Here is a 21,974-nt window from a genome sequence, read left to right as displayed (position 1 = left end):
TGCCCACTATACGCCCTCCCTCAAAGTCCGTCAACTGCACATACGGTTCATGTCCACGCTGTCGCGGCATGCTACCAGTGTTAAAGACTGCGATGGAGCTCCGTCTGCCACGGCAAACTGGCTGACACTGACGGCGGCGGTGCACAAATGCTGTGCAGCTAGCGCCATTCGACGGCCAACACCGCGGTTCCTGGTGTGTCCGCTGTGCCGTGCGTGTGATCATTGCTTGTACAGCCCTCTCGCAGTGTCCGGAGCAAGTATGGTGGGTCTGACACACCGGTGTCAATGTGTTCTTTTTTCCATTTCCAGGAGTGTACATTAAAATTTATGATAGTGCCATATATGTTAAAATTTATCATAGTGTGAATAATTTAGAAACTAAAAATTTTTGTGTAGAGCAACATACAGTAGCATGTGGTTGGTTGTTTTGGGGAAGGAGACCAGACAGCGAGGTCATCGGTCTCATCGGATTAGGGAAGGACGGGGAAGGAAGTCAGCCATGCCCTTTGAAAGGGACCATCCCGGCATTTGCCTGGAGCGATTTAGGGAAATCATGGAAAACCTAAATCAGGACGGCCGCACGCGGGATTGAACCATCCTCCCGAATGTGACTCCAGTGTCTAACCACTGTGCCACCTCGCTCGGTTAGTAGCATGTGCATGTGAGCTTTAACTAAATAATGGTACTTCAATATTTGTAGCTGTGTATAGATTCCCACTGGGAAATTTTCAGTTATTTTTGTAGAATGTAGATTCTCTGTTGTGCTGTCTGTCAGACTGAGGGACAGACGTTATTGTTTGTGGTGATTTCAATGCAGATTTTCTGAAAGAGTCCAACAGAAAGCTTGAATTTGAAGTATTACTTGGTTCTTTCAATTTGACATGAGTTACTGATTTTTCTACTTGGGTGGTACAGGAAAGTAGGACACTGATAGATAACGTTTCTATAGACCATGATAAATTTAATGAAATAAAAACTTTTCCTGAAAAGAATGGTCTGTCTGACCTTGATGCACAGCTAGTTACAGTATATGACATATACCTCCGTACAATAATGCAAAAGAGTCCTCCACAATAGGGCATTCAATTAACAATTTAACAACTGCAAATTTTAGGGAAAGCTTGCAACACTTAGACTGGGATCAGGTGTGCAGAGAACCTGATGTTAATTTCATAATACCTTTGTGAGTATATTTGAGAACAGTTTCCCTAAGAAAACAGTGCAACACAATTGTAATAAACCATGTGTAAAGCCAAGGCTTACTGAAGGGATAGAAATATCTTGTAAACAGAAAAGGGAAATATGTCTCACAGCCAGAAGAAGTAATGATCCAGAAAACATTATAAAATCTATTGCACTGTGTTAAGAAAAATAATTTAAAAGTACAAAAGTATGTACATTATATCTGATATTAGCACCTCTATAATAAAATTAAATCAATTTGGGATGTTGTTAAAAGGGAAACAGAGGGCACAGGAAGACTGTATTTCTATCAAACTCAATGAAAAGCTTATTAACAAAAAGTCAGAAGTAGAAAATATGTTTAATAATCATTTTCAAGTGTTGTAGCGAAATGGATCCAGCTATTCATTAGAAGACACCAGGCTCTATATGGAAAAAGCAATACCTATGCAACTTGATAAAACTGCAATCCAATCCACCTTTCCTACTGAAATTAGGAAAATAATAAATTCATTCAAAAGTAAAAGCTTGCACGGAACTGATGGCATTTCAAAAGAGTGCTACAAGCTTGTTCGCAGCAGGTAAGTAGGATTCTCAGCCACATATGTAGTAGCTCACTGAAACAGGGCATTTTTACAAAATGGAGATAGGTCTGATGCAACAACTATCAGCCAATCTCATTTCTGACAGCTTTATCTAAAATTCTTGAAAAAGTTATGTATTCAAGATTAGCTTCACATATTTGTAAAAATGAATCATTAACAAAATGTCACTTTGCTTCTCAGAAAGTCTTTTCTGCAGAAGATGTTATTTATGCTTTTGCTGATCAAATATTAAATGCTCTGAATAACCGAACATTACCCATTGGGATATTTTGTGATCTCTCAAAGGCTTTTGACTGTATGACTCGTGAAATTCTTCTAGATAAGTGTAAGTATTGCAATACGAGTAGGACAGTGCACCATATTTTAATTCATATTTAACTGGAAGAATGAAGAAGGTTGAAATTAACAGTAAAGACAGCATGCAAAAATCAGCAGAGTCCTCTGACTGGGGAGGTATCAAGAATGGTGTCCCATGGGGTTAAGACTTTTGGTCCCCTGTTGTTCTCAATATATATTAATAGCTTGCCACTCTGTATCCATGAAGATGCAACATTAGTTCCATTTTCTTATGGTAAAAGTATAGTAACCACACCTAACAAACAACAATTAGCTGAGGAAATTGTAAATAACATCTTTCAGAAAATTAAGTGGTTCTCTGTGAATGGACTCTCACTAAATTTTAAGAAAACTCACTATATACAATTCCTTACAATAAATGGCATAACACCATTGATAAATATAGACTTTAAACAGAAGTCTGTTGCTAAGGGAGAATATTCCAAATTTCTGGGTGTGTGCACTGACGAGAATTTGAACTGCAAGAAACACATTGATCAAATGCTGAAATAGGTTCAACTACTTATGCTGTTAGAGTTATTGCAAATTTTGGTGATACACATATCAGTAAATTAGCCTATTATGCCTATTTTCATTCAATGCTTTCACATGGCATCATATTTTGGGGCAATTCATCATTAAGATAAAAAGTATTCACTGCACAAAAGAGTGTAATCAGAATGATAGATGGAGCTCAGCCAAGATCACCTTGCAGACGTTTATTTAAGGAACATGGGATATTCGTAGTACCTTTGCAATACAGATATTCACTTATGAAATTTTTATTAATAACTCATTCCAATTCAAAGACAATAGCAAATTGTATAGTTACAAAACCAGAAGAATGGATGATCTTCACTATTCTGGGATAAATCTGACTTTGGCATGGAAAGGGGCGAATTGTGCTGACACAAAAATCTTTGATCATTTTCCAAATAGTCTGACTGATAGCCAAGCAACATTTAAAAAAAAAATTAAAAGAATTTCTGAATGACAGCTCCATCTACTCAATAGATGAATTTTTAGTTATGAAGTAGAAACTGAAAAAAAAGAGGGAGAGCTATATATATGTATATAATTGTCTTGTGTGTTGAAAACTTGTGTTATACTGACATGTTCCACATCATTAGAAAATATTGTATTCATGATCTATGGAACAAGTATTAATCTAAAGTAATTTAATATAAAAATCAGTTTGCAGGTTATGACTGCAGGAGGGAGGGATGGTATGTGCACAGATTAGATGTGTGACGCACAGGTGTCAGACCAAGTAGGAGCTGTGCACTATGAAGGTGACGTAGAGAGGAGAATTAGGAGACAGTATGACAACCTGAATTTACATTTATGAAGTGTTATTGGTGAAACACATGGCAGTGGAAAGAAAAAGAACAAACAAAGCTGATAGTCCATTAAGGAGTGCCTGTCAAAATTTTCAACCTGATTAAAGCTCTAGGACTCACATATAGCTTCTCCACTTTAATGTTGCAAACAGTTGAAAATTACTGGATTACTGGTGCCAAAATGTCCTCTCTCTCTTGCTCAGGCTCAATTCTTTGTGACTTTGTGTAGCTAGCTAATGCTAATAACATGCAAAAAATGGCACACTTTTCTAATTAAAAGGATCCCCTAAAAACATATATCAACTGTGTGTCCAGACCCTCAACAGATCTGTATGAAGTTGATACAAATGCAAAAGTGCGCAAAGTTGCTGGAAAGCATTTTGACACATGATGAAATGTACAGCTTGTTGCAAAACTTCCCCAATGACCATTATAAATTGTAAAAGCTGTACTTGAGTGGAAAAAGCAGCTATCCCCAACTAGTTTGATAGACAATTCACTAGATATTTCTTGTCTTGGTACAATATAGTTTGTTTTGTGTAATTTCCTAATTTAACAAATTAAGAACAACACATTAACCTAAAATTTCTTGTAGAGAAAAGTGTAGGACATATGGCCCCCTAAACATAGTGGGGCTTATATATTTTATTTAATACCAACCTGTTCATTTATTTTCTCAGTGCCAAGAGCATATTTTCCATCTTTTCTATGTCTGATACAAATGTTGAAAATACGGTTTTTGTACCACAGAGTCAGTGTTAAAGGGTTTGATGTCTGAGTTGATGGCCTTACAACAAAACATCCATCCTCACCTAAAAAGAATAGAAGTTCATCAATAAAAATCAACATTTATGACAATAATCATAAGACTATGATTGTATTCTTGTCACAATTTTGATGCCTAAGTACAGATACAAAGTACCAAAAAATGATTTTTTATCCTTTCTCTATAACACCAACTTCAATTGTAAATTTATACCACATTAGTACTATCTGTGTTGTGATTTTAAATACAAAGGAGAAATGCCAAAACTCATTTACAATTCAAAGACTCCAAAGTAGGCATATTGTCATGAATGTTTCAAACTGACTGAGAGTAACCATGAGAAATAGCACCTGAAAAGACAAAACTCCTGTTTCTGCCAAAATTGTTACAATTATTACAGTGTTTTCTTCTTTCTTTGTACAAAACTCACAGAGTAAAAAATGTAATACAATACTCACTGCATTTACACTTAGGACTACAGCTAACCTGCAACAGCACTCATTTGGAATTTCGGAATCATTAGGAGAAAATAGGCAACACTAATTCAGAGGAAGAAAGCAGAATTTAGAAAAGAGGGAACAAACACAGGCTTAGTCATGAGGCAAATCAAGATTTTGTGGTCATTACTCATTCAGGCACACATTATATTCCATAACTTCCATCAAGGAAGAGAGCCTTCATCAGTTGCTTCCATGAGAGTTATCTGGAAAGTAACCTCCACTGGACTACAAATAAAATACTGTATAGATAAAGGAAACCTGTTAGGGGAATCTTAAAATTATACTTTTGTATTACTTCTGTATCTAATCGTTACTCAGATTTTGGCATTTATAATATGTCTTAACAAGTTGACAAATTCTTTCTGCATAAAATTTGGCCAGCCTGTAAGAGCATCTTGAAGTTCTTCATTGGAGTCAGTATGTTGGGAGCTGTGTGGTAGATGTTCAAAAATGTCTGTGTTTGCAGGACAGAATGTGGTAAGCGCTGTCAGGAAAAACCACAACACTGGCAGTCAAGAGATAGCTTTATTAGTTTTTCAATAGTTCTCCTCAGTTTTAGTGTTAATAGTGGGAAGTTTTTGGTTGAAGCTGAACATTACTAATGAGGGCAGTGTAATACAAAGGATTATTAATCTTTGCATAAGCAATGGTGAACATAGCAGAACAATAGTAATACTTTCTAAACTCAGTGGTAAATTAGGTCAACAGTGAGTTGTTGATAAAGTAAAACTGCAAATAAGACCCATGCTCAATGAGTTTCAAAATGACTGCCTTAAGTTCAAAATTGGTGACATATCGGATAGAAGCTACAAGATAACTCACTGTCAATCAATATAATTCTGAGGTATTAGTCACAATGTGTAATAATGTTTGGGGACACTCACTGGATACGAAGGAAGTATCATGAATAAAGCCAAAGCTTTATAAAAGTTGCAGTCAGTCAGTGAATGAATTACTAAGAACTTCAGGCTATAAGAAGCATTTGTGAATATTTTAATCTTGATATAAGACACAAAAATGCTACTTAACTTCCTAGAGTGGTATTAACCACATATCAAAAATATGGAAAGGGTAGATTGCTACTCATCACATAGAGGAGGTGTGAAGTTGGTAGACAAGAGGAACGAAAAAGAATACTGAAACATTTAAACTTTTGGATTATGTCCTTCCTCAGAAGTAGAACTCAGACACATTCACACAACACCTCACACACAGATGGCTACTACCTCCAGATGTTAAAATGTCTGTCTGCAACTCAGTGCCTCCTCTATGCAGTGAGTAGCAATCTCTCCTTTCCATATTGTTGTATTTCATCATGGACTTTCCATTACTTTATTAACCACATATTTTAGGCTACACTTCCACCATGTAAATGTGACTCGTAAATAAAAGAACAAAGGCCAGCAACAACTAAAAGGTTTGTTCATTTAACTCTGTGCCTGATATGTGCGTGATACTACTCCACCTCTGGTAAAATTTGCAATTTCAATTTGTCATACAGTTTTCTCATAGCATATATCATCATGGGAATAAGCAGTATATATCTGTTTGGAAATAGCCACATTTTGTAGACTATAGTCAACACAGAGGAGGATTCAGACTGAGATACAAAGGCACAGTAAAATTTGGCCCTGAATAAAGAAAAGAAGGATGAGACTTTATAGAAACAGAATAGGTAAAAAGCAACTAATGTTAGTGAATCATTTCCATCATGTTACTGGTGTAAGAATGGATAAACTACTGCTACTACTTTAGCTAATAACAATCTCATGTTAACAATAATGTACTCTAGAAAAGCTCCTGTTATGTAAAAGACATTGCGCTAAAATTAACAAGTCATCTTCAGAGATAAATAGTTTTTCTAGAAAAATAGAGAGGATGATAAATCTTGGCTCACCATTGCGTAACAGCTCTTCTGCTCTCTGTCTGTCAATGTTATGGAACCATGGCATTTGCCTGAATGATACTGGTGTTGTTTGATGAGGTGTGATATCTGAAAAATGATAAACATATCATTATAAACAGTGAAATTAGTGTAAACAGCTACCATAACATCTTGGTAAATTCTTATACTGAAACAAACATGAATATGAAACTTGCTCAAAGGTTAAAACTCTGGGACAGGCAGACTTGAATCACCTTGCCCTTTGCAGGCTCCAGCCCAGAACACAAACTTAATATGCCAAAATGTTCCATAACAACACATACTCTGCTACAGAGAAACTATCATTCTGAAATTAGTGACTGTCAAATATTTGAACAGCTGTTATTTCTTAAGCATGACCTATTGATTCCCCTATAACGTCTTCAACATTATAGCACCAACATACTAACTAGCAACATATCAGGCTTCTACTTGGAGCCCTCTGGTAGTAAAATGTGAATACCACATTCAAAATTCTGTAGACTTTGTGTGGTGAGTCAAGAATTTGTACCTCAAACCAAGTGAAATATTAGTGAGTTTTGATGTGGTCTCTTTGTTCACATGAATACCTTGGTGGATTTGTTGTAACAGACAAGAACTAAACTGGAAGAGGACAATCATACATGTCTTAAAACATGTGCTCAACATGTGCTCAACTTTCTATTCAATAACTAATATTTTGAAAAAACTGATGGTGTTGATATGGGGAGTCTTCTGTCTCATGTAGTAGTTGACCTTTTTATGGAAGACTTTGAGGACAAAGCTCTTCAATATGCAGTTCTCAAATCAATGTGCTTTTGAAGATATGTAGATGATGCCTCTGTAGTATGGCACATGAGAACAAACCATAACTTCATTTTTAGAACATCTAAACTCTATCCATTCTAGTATTTGTTTCACTATGGAAGTGGATAAAAATGGACACCTCCTTTTTCTGGATGTCATGGTTTGTAGAAAAGAATATCGTTCCTTGGTCATAATGTGTTCCATAAATCAACAGGCACTGAACTGTATTTATGAGCTACTAATATTGTGGCCCACCCCAACACAGCAGTATATTGTTAGGCAATTCATAGTTTGAGCTATCTCACATCCAGAGACACTATCAGCAGAACTTAGTAATCTCCACTCTGTGTTTGTCCATAATGGACACTCTGAGAAGCAGATTCACAATGCATTTCATCAGAATGTATTAAACATTAAGAACACCCAGAAGTTGTTAAGAACTCTACTACGAGGGCTATCCACAAAGTACATTACGTTTTGGAATTAAAAATAAATAAGGTATTGGAAATTTTTTTTATTATATACAGATGAAAGCCACACTTAAATACTATTTTTCTACATAGTTGCCATTTAAATTAAGGCACTTATTGTAGCGATGAACGAGCTTGGAAATTCCTTCGTCGTAAAATTCGGCCGCCTGCGCCTTCAGCCATGTGGTTAATCAGTAACCCGGTAGAAATACGATTTTTGTGGATTTCCTGGAAAGAGGCACTACAATAAACTCTCAAAGGTATTGCCAAACTCTGCACAACCTCGGAAGAGCAATACAAAACAAGCGCAGGGGAAAGTTGGGCTCAAAGATCTTGCTGATTCACGACAATGCCCGGGCCCACACGGCAAATGCCACTTGTGAAGTTCTCGAATCTTTTAAGTGGGATTTGTTTCCTCATCCGCTGTACAGTCCCGACCTGGCACTGAGCGACTTCCACTTATTCCCAGCAATGAAGAAGTGGTTGGCTATGCAGCATTTTGATGACAACGCACAGCTTCAAGAAAAGGTAACCACGTGGTTGAAGGCGCAGGCGGCCGAATTTTACGACGAAGGAATTTCCAAGCTCGTCCATTGCTACGATAAGTGCCTTAATTTAAATGGCAACTACGTAGAAAAGTAGTATTGAAGTGTGGCTTCCATCTGCATATAATAAAAAATTTTCCAATAGTTTATTTATTTTTAATTCCAAAACGTAATGTACTTTGTGGATAGCCCTCGTAGAGTGGTTTTCCTGTCTTATGTTGGCAGTATGTCCTTTGAGATTGGCAAGCTCTTCAACAAACATGGAAAATGTGTCTTCTGACCTCTGAAATGAATGCAAACAGTGTTGGGTTCCATAGACAACATGGGTCTAAGGAGACCAAGAATATACAAGACACATTGTCATACCATCACATAAAGGAATACTTGGTCTTATCTATCATAACCAATTCCTCTATTCTGTGAGGCCACTTTACAGTAAGTAAGTTTTATTCTTAGCCAATAGCACGTATGTCAACAGGAGGTTTCATAGCGTATCGAGTGTTGTGGTGCCAATAAAATCTAAAAAGTAACAAAAAAAAAGTATTTAAGTTAATAAATCCTCACAGTGACAAGTATAGTCAAATCCAATGAAAACTGCATTTATTACTGTGATGCTGCAATCTAGTGACATAATTTAAAATTGACATTTAAAGATGAATGTTCACATTCTGCAATTCAAAAGTCTCTGTCTGCCAAGTAATGAGTAGAGGCTGTTTTCTACATGGTATGTGGCAGTGTTGGAAAAAGTTACAGAGGCATTTAAACTGGTCCTTGGTAAAACAAGACTCAACAGATGTGTTGAATTGGCTGAAAGAATGGTGAATTTTTGTGGTTGAAGAACTCCTGTTAGATGTCAATAGAATGCAGATTCTTGCTTGTTGGGTGTGATTACTGTACTTGTATCATCAGCAAATAGAACTAACTCTGCATCTTCATGATGCAAGTCGTTAATATACATTAATAACAACAAGAGACCCAGGACTGAACCCTGTAGGACACTATTCTTGATACTTCCCCAGTTAGAGGACTCTACTGGCTTTTGCAGACTATCGTCACTGTTAATTTTAGCCTTCTGCATTCTTCCAATTAAGTATTAGTTAAACCATTTGTGCACTGTCCCACTCATACCACAATGCTCAAGATTATCTAGAAGAATTTCATGAATCGCACAATCAAAAGCCTTTGAGAGATCACAAAATATCCCAATGGGTGAAGTTCAGTTATTGAAAGCATTTAATGTTTGATTAATGAAAGCATATATAGCATTTTCTGTTGTAAAGCCTTTCTGAAAACCAAATTTACATTTTGTTAGTACTTCATTTTTACAAATACGTGATGCTACTCTTGAATACATTACTTTGTCAAGAATTTTAGATAAATCTGTCAGAAGTGAGATTGGGCAGTAGTTGTTAGCATCAGACCTATCCCCTATTGTATGCAATGGTTTAACAATAGTGTATTTCAGTCTATCTGGAAAAAATGCCCTGTTTCAGTGAGCTACTACATATGTGGCTGAGAATCCTACTTATCTGTTGGGAACAAGCTTTTAATGCTCTGGAAAAGCCATCAATTCCATGTGAGCTTTTACTTTTAATGAATTTATTATTTTCCTAATTTCAATAGGAAAGGTGGATTGAATTTCAGTTTTATCAAGTTGCATAGGTATTGCCTCTTCCATATCATCGATGAAGAAACAATACCGCGTAATTGCCGATTTTTGTTTTTCAGTCAGATGATGTCGTTGACCGTAGGTGCATCTGCTCTTAATGCCATAACGCCGAATGTTTTATTATTTACCATGGAAAAATTATCTAAAACAATGCCGTGTATGTAACACAGCAAATAAATAGATGGCAATACCGTGGAACTGTGGAGAATTAAATGCCGTGTATCTATGGATACTATAAACAATATCGTGTAAATGCAAAAGCGCGTGCATCCACAGCACATCGTTACTGCCTTATTACGTATTTAACAGTGCTCGATAGTGGTTCCATGCTTGTAGCTTCATTCATGATAATGGACAGTGATATAGATGACGATCTTTTTACTGAAGACGAAATTGTTTCTCAGCTGAAATCAGCTTATGAGAGCGGAGAATCATTCCTGAGAGTGACTGGCAGCAGTAAGAAAATTGTTTTATTATTCACCTTTGTATGTTAGTAGCACCACAAGTGTCTTATTGTGATATAAATCAGAATGCCCCCACTTCACTCATTCTGTGCTTTTTTCATTCCTGCCACAGATTTCTAGACTGTCCACTTTCTTGTAGCATCTCCCATAAATGCAGAACAAACAACAGGTGAGAAAAGTCATAATGTTGAAGTTACATTTACAGAAGAAGAATTAATTTTGTATGTGGGGTTCTCAGTTACTGCAACATCTAATGACGCAGGTAAATTTTCTTAGGATTATTGTTAATAGTATTACTGATGCCATTGTTCTCATAAATACATGAATTTGACCTTCATCTTTGTCTGCTTAAATTAATTTGCAAATATTTTTCCATCTAGAAACTTCAGTGGCTGTATCCAACAATGCTCAAAATCAAACCACAGTCACAGTTTCCACTAGAGACGACAGTACTTCACACTCATTGCTATGTGATGGTGCTCATTTTTTGCCAAACACTCTGGACAAATTATCAGAAGATCACGGGAGCAATAATGACGCTGACAGTGAAGGCCAAGAATTTTATGGTGACTTAAGCAGTGACAGGAAAAGGAAGTCCAAACCACATCCTGAAGTTTGGAAGAAAAATGCCAATAAAATTCTGAGAATGCATGGACAGGCATATATTGGATACAAAAGAAGTCGAATTGGTAAAGTCATTCATGATACTCCAAGAGAGGCACGAAAATTAGGTCCAACATGTACTTCGAAGATGTGCCAGAAATAGGTTCAAAGGAAGTGTCATCAGTTTTCTGCTGATGATAGGCAGGCAGTATTTAACAGATTTTGGGAAATGATGTCATGGGATCAGAGGAATGTTTACGTTATCAACCTTGAGGACTTAATCCCAACCAAACGTCCAGTGAAGAACACTGGCAAATCCAGGAGAAAAGGGATGCTCATTTATCATTTGAAAAATGAGCTGGGGAAACATAAAGTACGCAAAAAGATGTTTCTCAATACTCTTGGGATTAAAGAATGGACTGTCCAATATTTTCTGGGTAACTCCACACATGGGATGAGTCCTGTTACAGAATCGTCATTACCTAGAATCAAACAGACGAAAAAGAAAGATGAGAGAACCTTCATGAAAGAATTCCTGGACTCTCTTCTGAAACTTCCATCGCATTACTGCAGGAAATCCTCCTCAAAGTTGTACCTTGAGCTTATTCTACAATCCAAACAACAGCTGTATGGACTCTATGTGGAAAAATGTCATGCAAAGAAGGTTTCACCATTAAGTTGGGCTACCTTTAACTTGATTTTAGAAGATAGTATTATTAGTTTATTTTCCCCCAAGAGAGACCAGTGTGACTTGTGTTGTAGTTGCAGGCTTGGTAACTTGAGTGAAGACATGTGGAAGCAACACAGAACGGAGAGAGCAGGCAAGGATGCACAAAGATGCTGACAAGAAAGAAGCCCAGCAGAAGCTCTGCTCAGTGTACACCATGGACTTACACGCCTTGAGAGTAGCTCCATTTTTAAGTGCAAGTGCAGTTTATTATGAAACAAAGGTGGCTGTTCATAACTTTACATTGCATAATTTAGAAAGTCGTGATGCAGTATGTTACTGGTTCAATGAAACGCAAGGCGATTTGGTTGCATCATGTTTTGCCTCATGCATCGTGGACACCCTATCCAGAACGATTAGAAAAATCCCATTCAAGTCATTCTGTATTCTGACGGCTCCACATACCAGAACAGAAATGTGATATTATCAAATGCTCTTTTAAGATTAGCAGTTGATACTGGAGTATTGATTACACAAAAGTTTTTGGAGAAAAGCCATACTCAGATGGAATGTGACTCAGTTCACAGTTCCATTGAGTGCAAGCTTAAAGGACATGAAGTTACACATCCTAGCCAATACTCTATGATATCTAAAGAAGCGAGAAAAAAGCCACAGCCATACGAAGTTCATTACCTAGATTACTCATTTTTCAACAACTATGCAGAGAAAAGTTTGTGGCTATACGACTCAATTAGGACTGGAAGAACTGCAAAAATTAGCCTACAGTTACCGATCTGAGGGCACTACAGTACCACCCAAATGGTATTATTTACTACAAGTGCTCTTTCAACGAGGTGTGGCAGAAATTACCAAGGCATCCAAGGAAAATTCTTGGAGATGTATGCTTCCCGAAACTATACAAGGAAAGACTGAAAATCAAGAAATCCAAATGGGATCATTTATAACAACTTAAATCTGTTCTTCCTAAAGATTGTCATAGTTATTATGACAACATTCCTTTTGAATGAAAATTATCGTGGAGGTAACCGTGTGACGAGTGTCAGTGCAGTGTAATTCTCTGATACTGCTTTGAGTGATGTTTAGGATTTTTCTCGACGAAATGTGCAGACATTATCGGAACTATGTAAACAGTATATTTATTTAAAATGTTTCTATGAAATCTTTCAATAAAAAATGATTAATACTCCAAAACATGTTCCTACTAGCTTTCTCAGCACCAAATACCAATGTAAATGTGAAGTCATGCCGGGAGACTGACAAACAAATACCGCGTAAGTAACAGATCATGGCATAAATACCAAGACAATTTCGTGTATGTGCCGTAATTAAGCTTTCCAAAGCTTTTTTTTTTTTTAAACATTTTTATTTGATCCAATATTTCCTTGTAGTGCTACGATGCAAATTTAGGGCCGCTGTGAAATGTATTAGGAATTTTAGACATTTTTTTGTCTCTCGTGTTAAATTCTTATTTTGCTACTTATGTGGTATTGTTTCTTCACCAACGATATACAGCCTTGTATTTTCTAATGGATAGCTGGATACTATTTTCTCTACAACAGTCAAAAATTGTTATTAAAAATGTTTTCTACTTCTGGCTTTTTGTTGACACACTTTTCATTGAGTGTCACTTTTAACAATATTCCAAATTGTTTTAATTTTATTTTCAGATGTGCTAATCTCAGACATAATGCACATACTTATGGACTTTTTAATTAATTTTCTTAATAGAGTGCAGTAGTTTTTATACTGTTTCACTGTTTTGAGATTGTTGCTCCTGCTAGCTATAAGATACATGCCCCTTTTCTGTTTAAAAGATATTTTTATCTCTTTAGTAATCCATGGCTTTTTACATGGTTTCTTACAATTATATTTCACCATTTCCTTAGGGAAACTGTTTTCAAATATACTCACTAAGATATCATGAAACAGATTAAATTTTAAATTAGCTTCATATTCCCTGTAAACCTCGTCCCAGTCTAACTGTTGCAAGCTTTCCCTAAAATTTTGAATTGTTAAATCATTAATTGAATGCCCTATTCTGGAGGACTGTTTTGCGTTATTATATGGAGCTATGTCACATACTGTAACTAGCTGTGCATTTTGATCAGACAGACCATTCTTAACAGGAAAAGTTTTTATTTGATTAAATTTATCTTGGGGTTCGAAAACATTATCTATCAGTGTGCTGCTTTCCTGTACCACCCAAGCATGAAAATCAATAACTGATGTCAAGTTGAACGAACCAAATAACACTTCAAAGTCAAGCTTTCTATTGGACTCTTTCTTAAAATCTACACGGAAATCCCCACAAACAATAATTTGTGTCCCTCTGTCTAACAGATAGCACAACAAAGAATCCAAGTTTTTCAAAAATAGTTGAAAATTTCCCAATGGGGACTTATACAAAGCTACAATTATAAAAGTGCCATTCTTTAGTTTAAGCTCACACGCACATGCTTCTGTATGTTACTCTACACAAAATTTTTTAGTCTCCAAATTTTTCACACTATGACAGATTTTAACATATATGGCAACTCCTCCTCTCTCCATAGTGTCTCTACTTACATGTGCTGAAAGCTTGTATCCACCTACCATTCCATACCTGTGACTACATGATGTTCAGACAGGCATAGTACATCTATTCAACCCTAAGTTTCTAAATCTTCCAAACAAACAAGAAGCTCATCTACTTTGTTTTTTTATCTGCTGATATTCTGATGCAATATACTAACATTATTTTTCACTGTGCCTTTATGTGAATCTTGTGACATACTAACATTATTTTTCACTGTACTGTTATGATAATCTTGTGATATTTTAACATCTCTAGTACCTGCCTGTGTGAACTTCTCATTAGACTTAATTTCAATCAATGTAGGATGATTGGACATTGATCTTAGTCTAAAAAAAGTACTCCCAAGAGTTTCAGTGCCCCCCCCCCCCCCCCCAACCCTTTCATGCCGGCACCGTGATTGTTGCGACGTGTGCTGTGGATGAGCAGCAGGCCCGCCCGGCCATGCTCACTGTATGGCGCATTTTTTGCGCTCCCTGTGGCGCTACTCTGTACTGCATTCACACTCACAGTGTTTTCACAATTATTGGACTTCATACTATATATTTATTTGGGAAAATATTTATACAAATCACACATGTTTTTGATATTGTGTCTGTGCACAAATCAAAGTCTGCAATGTCAATGGAACAGCTACAGTAGCGTGATGTAGAAGCAGTTAAGGTAGGTGTTACATGTTCATTGTTAGATTCGGAAGATGATTCGCTTTCATCTTCGAAGTCACTATCCAGTATGAGAGAAAGAGCTTCCTCCACGTCAGATTCTAAACAAGGCAGGAAATGATCAGTGCAACTCAAACAAAACCAATGCTTTGAAACTATATACTTTGAACAAATCTGCTAGATAATGCATAGGTCAAGTTTCCACACAAGTCGAGCATAGTGAAGCTGAGAAATATGATGTGAGGTGGAACTGCTACAGCAGTCCACCGGCTGAGCGGCACATTTGCTCCCGACTTCTACAGAAGTCCACCGTAGTGAAAGGGTTAAAGATTTTGCTATCATTCCAGCTAGTTTACCCTTCCCTTTCCTATTGAGATGCAGGCCATGTCTTGTGAAGTCCCACCTAACAATACCGTCAACAGGAACCAAACCTATGCCTGACAAAGTAGCTCCTGGAAGCAGCTGATCTAGCTCCATATTGATGCTCCTGACAGAGCTGTTCAATTGGGGCCGATCAAACCACATGAAATCTGGAACCAAGCCAACATTTATATGGTTCATTGCAGGTGCTGTTTTTACCAGTTTACACTCAATATTGAAGCCCTGATCCCTATCAATACTGTTTCCCACTCCACCTACTACCGCAACAAGATCCTGCTTTGCAAAACCCTTGCATAATCTCCTACATCCTCTATCACTTGGCTAAGACATGCACTGGGCTTGAAAATACTTGTGACCTGGTACCTGTCACCTAATTTTTCCTGCAACATCTGACCCACACCTTTCCATGGCTACTACCTAACAGCAAAACTTTCCTCCTACTTTCTACTTTTTTTGCAACAGTTGGTTTCCTAGTGAAAGTCTGTTGAGTCTCTTCCTTAGTTGACTGAGGTAGTAAGGCAAATCTGTTGTTTGAGCCAATGATGCAACTGTCAGATACTATTCTCTTTCTGTGGCCCCTGTTCCTTGCTACCACTTTCCGCCTGTCTTCACCCTTCTCTCCCCCCCCCCCCCTCCCCCCCTTAACCTCATCTGTTCCTCTCTAGCACTATCCAGTTCAGCACGAAGGGCTCTAGTCTTCCCTTCCTATCCCTTGAACATAATCTGCAATACCATGGAAGAGGCTCATTTACTTCCTAGATTCCCATGCTATTTAAATCATGAAAATGACTGTACACCCAGTAATAGGTGTTCTGTCTGATCGTGAGACACAGTAAGGACAAACAAGATAGTGCTTTACAGTATAGACCTTCTCAGTGGAAATCAGTTAGAATAGTTAAGGAATGCAGGACAAACATTTTTTAAGACTATTTTGCAACAGACAGCCTGGGATGAAATTTATAATGATACAAATGCCAGCATAAAATATAATCTATTCCATGATAGATTCATATCATTATTTGAAAATAGCTTTCCTCTTAACTAATCAGAAATGACATTAAACAGCCTTGTAAGAAACCACAGATCACTAGAGGTATTAAAATGTCTTGTGAAAGGAAAAGAAAATGTATATGTTGGAAGGAACAATTAAAGACCCTGCAGTAATCATGTACTTCAAAAGTTACTCAAAGTTATTTAAAAAAAGACAGAAAGAAATGAACTGCACATTGCATTAGAAAACAGTAATCACGATGACAGTGCTGGAGAATCAAAGTCAGTTTTGTGTTACATTTTTAATAGCATTATGTTTATGTGAATGATACTCTGTGAGTGATATATTTCCAAACAGGTCTTGAGGAGAGGAAGTAATTACTGGGAAAAAATATATGGTGTTATTTACAAAACATATACTGCTGCTCACACCTTCATAATGAACAAAGTTACAAGTAAGACAATAATGCTGGTTAATATCCCCATGGTAGATAAACAACATTTGCTTGATGCCTTTTTATTTTGCTTCCGGAAAAAAAAAGTTACTTTGCATTGTCAAGATTAATAGTGCACCATGTATATGTCAATCAAATTGTAAATGGTCAGTATGAGAATGTGTAATATGGATATAAAGTAACTCATGCCATATCATCGTAATTAATCATACTAATAATCTATGGAACATAAAAGTGACAATGTTATCCCAGTCCCTGGCTCTGACTGGGCCAGTCAGGCTACAATGCCAGGATAATCAAAGTACAATCAGTCCCTCTACAACCATCACTGGCATCAGGAAGATGCTGCGTTTCTGATGACAAACCCCCCTTATTGTAATGATTGGTAAACTGGCTACAACTTTGTACAAATGTTAAATCTGGTACCTGTGGTCTCTTCTAGTTAGTCAACTGCCTCTCCCCCACCCCCACCTCTCTTCCTCAATCCACTGATATGTGTTACCTTATCTGTTGTTGCCACTACGAAGCCAAATGCATCTTATCCCAGATTAGAGAGAGAGGGGAGCGCAATTTTTTTTTGCACAATAGTACTAACAAACAAAACATGGCTATGAATCCAGGTATATGGACAGTTTTTGCAATATTCTGTAGTAGTAATATAAATTTCAGAATGTAATGACACTAAAAGCCTTCATGGTCTTGTAGCAACTTGCCAGCAGCCATAAAAAGCTTAACAACCAATGAAATTCAGTTTAAGAGAAGCCTAAAGGATTTATTGGTGGCCAACTCCTTCTACTCCATTGAAGAATTTCTGAGGAAAACCAACTGATTTGTATATAAGTACAACATAACTTCTGCACAATTTCAGTGCAGTAATGTGTTCACTGAAAATTTGTGTGTGTGTGTGTGTGTGTGTGTGTGTGTAAGTATAATCTAACTTCTGCACCATTTCAGTGCAGTAATGTGTTCATTGTAAATAAGTATTACAGTAGTTGTATTACATGTTTCTTACCTTATAAATAAATATAAAACTTTTTTTTTTTAAATTCAGTGCAATAGTATTTGTAAAATGACTCTTAGTGTTCATTAAAAAATGACGATCATTCCACTTGGGACCTGTGGAATGGTACATTAGCTTATTTGTTTTAGTTTAAATATTTGTCATGTATTGTTGTTTTTCTGACATGTTCCACATCCTGGAGGACCTCCTCACTACGGATCAATTGGAATGAAAGTAAATCTAATCTAATCTAATCTAATGAGTGGAACTGGTGAGAACTATACATTTGAAATAGATATAAGTTCACTCCTTTCCTGAGTAATTTGCTTGTTGTATTTTCATCATTAATATCTTCTACCTATATAATGTATGTCAAAATATTACTATGTTTACATAATATTTATTCAGATTCAAATTATTTTGTTTAACACAAAAATACAGCTTCTTGAACAGAGAAAATGAAAATGCATTAATATTTTTTGACTGTCATTTTCCTGCTTATACACACATTCATAGATGTGCACGTCGATTGTAAATGACTCAGTGGAGTTCTTTCACGAATTCTAACAGGTAATAAAGAGGGTTAAGACAGCAGCCTAATAAAAGATGGTAGATGACATTAGAAATCATGCAGGGACAACTCACATTTTCTAATTTCATCTCCCCACTTTTCATCAGGCACTCCAGTAACTGCCCCCCCCCCCCCCCCCACACACACACACATATATATATATATATATATATATATATATATATATATAGTTATAATAGAGGGAAACATTCCACGTAGGAAATATATATCTAAAGACAAAGATGATGTGACTTACCAAATGAAAGTGCTGGCAGGTCGACAGACACACAAACAAACACAAACATACACACAAAATTCAAGCTTTCGCAACAAACTGTTGCCTCATCAGGAAAGAGGGAAGGAGAGGGGAAGACGAAAGGAAGTGGGTTTTAAAGGAGAGGGTAAGGAGTCATTCCAATCCCGGGAGCGGAAAGACTTACCTTAGGGGGAAAAAAGGACAGGTATACACTCGCACACACGCACATATCCATCCACACATACAGACACAAGCAGACATATTTAAAGACAAAGAGTTTGGGCAGAGATGTCAGTCGAGGCAGAAGTGTAGAGGCAAAGAAGTTGTTGAAAGACAGGTGAGGTATGAGTGGCGGCAACTTGAAATTAGCGGAGATTGAGGCCTGGCGGATGACGAGAAGAGAGGATATACTGAAGGGCAAGTTCCCATCTCCGGAGTTCGGATAGGTTGGTGTTGGTGGGAAGTATCCAGATAACCCGGACGGTGTAACACTGTGCCAAGATGTGCTGGCCGTGCACCAAGGCATGTTTAGCCACAGGGTGATCCTCATTACCAACAAACACTGTCTGCCTGTGTCCATTCATGCGAATGGACAGTTTGTTGCTGGTCATTCCCACATAGAATGCGTCACAGTGTAGGCAGGTCAGTTGGTAGATCACGTGGGTGCTTTCACACGTGGCTCTGCCTTTGATCGTGTACACCTTCCGGGTTACAGGACTGGAGTAGGTGGTGGTGGGAGGGTGCATGGGACAGGTTTTACACCGGGGGCGGTTACAAGGGTAGGAGCCAGAGGGTAGGGAAGGTGGTTTGGGGATTTCATAGGGATGAACTAAGAGGTTACGAAGGTTAGGTGGACGGCGGAAAGACACTCTTGGTGGAGTGGGGAGGATTTCATGAAGGATGGATCTCATTTCTGGGCAGGATTTTAGGAAGTCGTATCCCTGCTGGAGAGCCACATTCAAAATCTGATCCAGTCCCGGAAAGTATCCTGTCACAAGTGGGGCACTTTTGTGGTTCTTCTGTGGGAGGTTCTGGGTTTGAGAGGATGAGGAAGTTGCTCTGGTTATTTGCTTCTGTACCAGGTCGGGAGGGTAGTTGCGGGATGCGAAAGCTGTTGTCAGGTTGTTGGTGTAATGCTTCAGGGATTCCGGACTGGAGCAGATTCGTTTGCCACGAAGACCTAGGCTGTAGGGAAGGGACCGTTTGATGTGGAATGGGTGGCAGCTGTCGTAATGGAGGTACTGTTGCTTGTTGGTGGGTTTGATGTGGACGGACGTGTGAAGCTGGCCATTGGACAGGTGGAGGTCAACATCAAGGAAAGTGGCATGGGATTTGGAGTAGGACCAGGTGAATCTGATGGAACCAAAGGAGTTGAGGTTGGAGAGGAAATTCTGGAGTTCTTCTTCACTGTGAGTCCAGATCATGAAGATGTCATCAATAAATCTGTACCAAACTTTGGGTTGGCAGGCCTGGGTAACCAAGAAGGCTTCCTCTAAGCGACCCATGAATAGGTTGGCGTACGAAGGGGCCATCCTGGTACCCATGGCTGTTCCCTTTAATTGCTGGTATGTCTGGCCTTCAAAAGTGAAGAAGTTGTGGGTCAGGATGAAGCTGGCTAAGGTAATGAGGAAAGAGGTTTTGGGTAGGGTGGCAGGTGATCGGCGTGAAAGGAAGTGCTCCATTGCAGCGAGGCCCTGGACGTGCGGGATATTTGTGTATAAGGAAGTGGCATCAATGGTTACAAGGATGGTTTCTGGGGGTAACGGATTGGGTAAGGATTCCAGGCGTTCGAGAAAGTGGTTGGTGTCTTTGATGAAGGATGGGAGACTGCACGTAATGGGTTGAAGGTGTTGATCTACGTAGGCAGAGATACGTTCTGTGGGGGCTTGGTAACCAGCTACAATGGGACGGCCAGGATGATTGGGTTTGTGAATTTTAGGAAGAAGGTAGAAGGTAGGGGTGCGGGGTGTCGGTGGGGTCAGGAGGTTGATGGAGTCAGGTGAAAGGTTTTGTAGGGGGCCTAAGGTTCTGAGGATTCCCTGAAGCTCCGCCTGGACATCAGGAATGGGATTACCTTGGCAAACTTTGTATGTGGTGTTGTCTGAAAGCTGACGCAGTCCCTCAGCCACATACTCCCGACGATCAAGTACCACGGTCGTGGAACCCTTGTCCGCCGGAAGAATGATGATGGACCGGTCAGCCTTCAGATCACGGATAGCCTGGGCTTCAGCAGTGGTGATGTTGGTAGTAGGATTAAGGTTTTTTAAGAAGGATTGGGAGGCAAGGCTGGAAGTCAGAAATTCCTGGAAGGTTTGGAGAGGGTGATTTTGAGGAAGAGGAGGTGGGTCCCGCTGTGACGGAGGACGGAACTGTTCCAGGCAGGGTTCAATTTGGATAGTGTCTTGGGGAGTTGGATCATTAGGGGTAGGATTAGGATCATTTTTCTTCGTGGCAAAGTGATACTTCCAGCAGAGAGTACGAGTGTAGGACAGTAAATCTTTGACGAGGGCTGTTTGGTTGAATCTGGGAGTGGGGCTGAAGGTGAGGCCTTTGGATAGGACAGAGGTTTCAGATTGGGAGAGAGGTTTGGAGGAAAGGTTAACTACTGAATTAGGGTGTTGTGGTGCCAGATTGTGTTGCTTGGAATTTTGAAGTTTTGGAGGGAGTGGAGCTGGAAGTGGGAGACTGAGTAGATGGGAGAGACTGGGTTTGTGTGCAATGAGAGGTGGTTGAGGTTTGCTGGAAAGGTTGTGAAGGGTGAGTGAGTTGCCTTTCCGGAGGTGGGAAACCAGGAGATTGGATAGTTTTTTGAGGTGAAGGGTGGCATGCTGCTCTAATTTGCGGTTGGCCTGTAGGAGGATGCTCTGAATAGCCGGTGTGGATGTGGGAGAGGAAAGATTGAGGACTTTTATTAAGGATAGGAGTTGACGGGTGTGTTCATTGGCTGAGTTGATGTGTAGGTGAAGGATTAGGTGGGTGAGGGCAGTGGATTGTTCAGTTTGGAACTGGTATAGGGACTGATGGAAAGAAGGGTTGCAGCCAGAGATGGGAACTTTAAGTGTGAGGCCTTTGGGGGTTATGCCAAATGTCAGACAAGCCTGAGAAAATAAAATATGCGAGCGTAATCTGGCTAGGGTGAAGGCATGTTTGCGGAGGGAATGTAAATAAAACTTAATGGGGTCGTTGTGGGGGTGTTGTGAGGGTGACAT

At 38.6% G+C, this 21,974-nt stretch overlaps 1 protein-coding gene across 1 annotated transcript in view; it reads right to left on the bottom strand.

Moving 5' to 3' along the window:
- LOC124607061 (uncharacterized protein DDB_G0284459-like) overlaps positions 1 to 21,974 on the bottom strand; it is a 415,556-nt gene that overhangs the window by 12,383 nt on the left and 381,199 nt on the right. Inside the window, exons 18-19 of the mRNA XM_047139238.1 lie at positions 6,627 to 6,722; positions 4,124 to 4,275 (exon numbers count right to left, since the gene is read on the bottom strand). Of these exons, the coding sequence (XP_046995194.1) occupies positions 4,124 to 4,275; positions 6,627 to 6,722 (248 nt within the window). The remainder of the gene's footprint in view (positions 1 to 4,123; positions 4,276 to 6,626; positions 6,723 to 21,974) is intronic.

The sequence above is a fragment of the Schistocerca americana genome, chromosome 3, assembly GCF_021461395.2.
Source record: "Schistocerca americana isolate TAMUIC-IGC-003095 chromosome 3, iqSchAmer2.1, whole genome shotgun sequence".
NCBI lineage: Eukaryota > Metazoa > Arthropoda > Insecta > Orthoptera > Acrididae > Schistocerca > Schistocerca americana.
The sequence above is the reverse complement of the archived record's forward strand: the minus strand, read 5'-3'. Positions and strand labels throughout refer to the sequence as shown.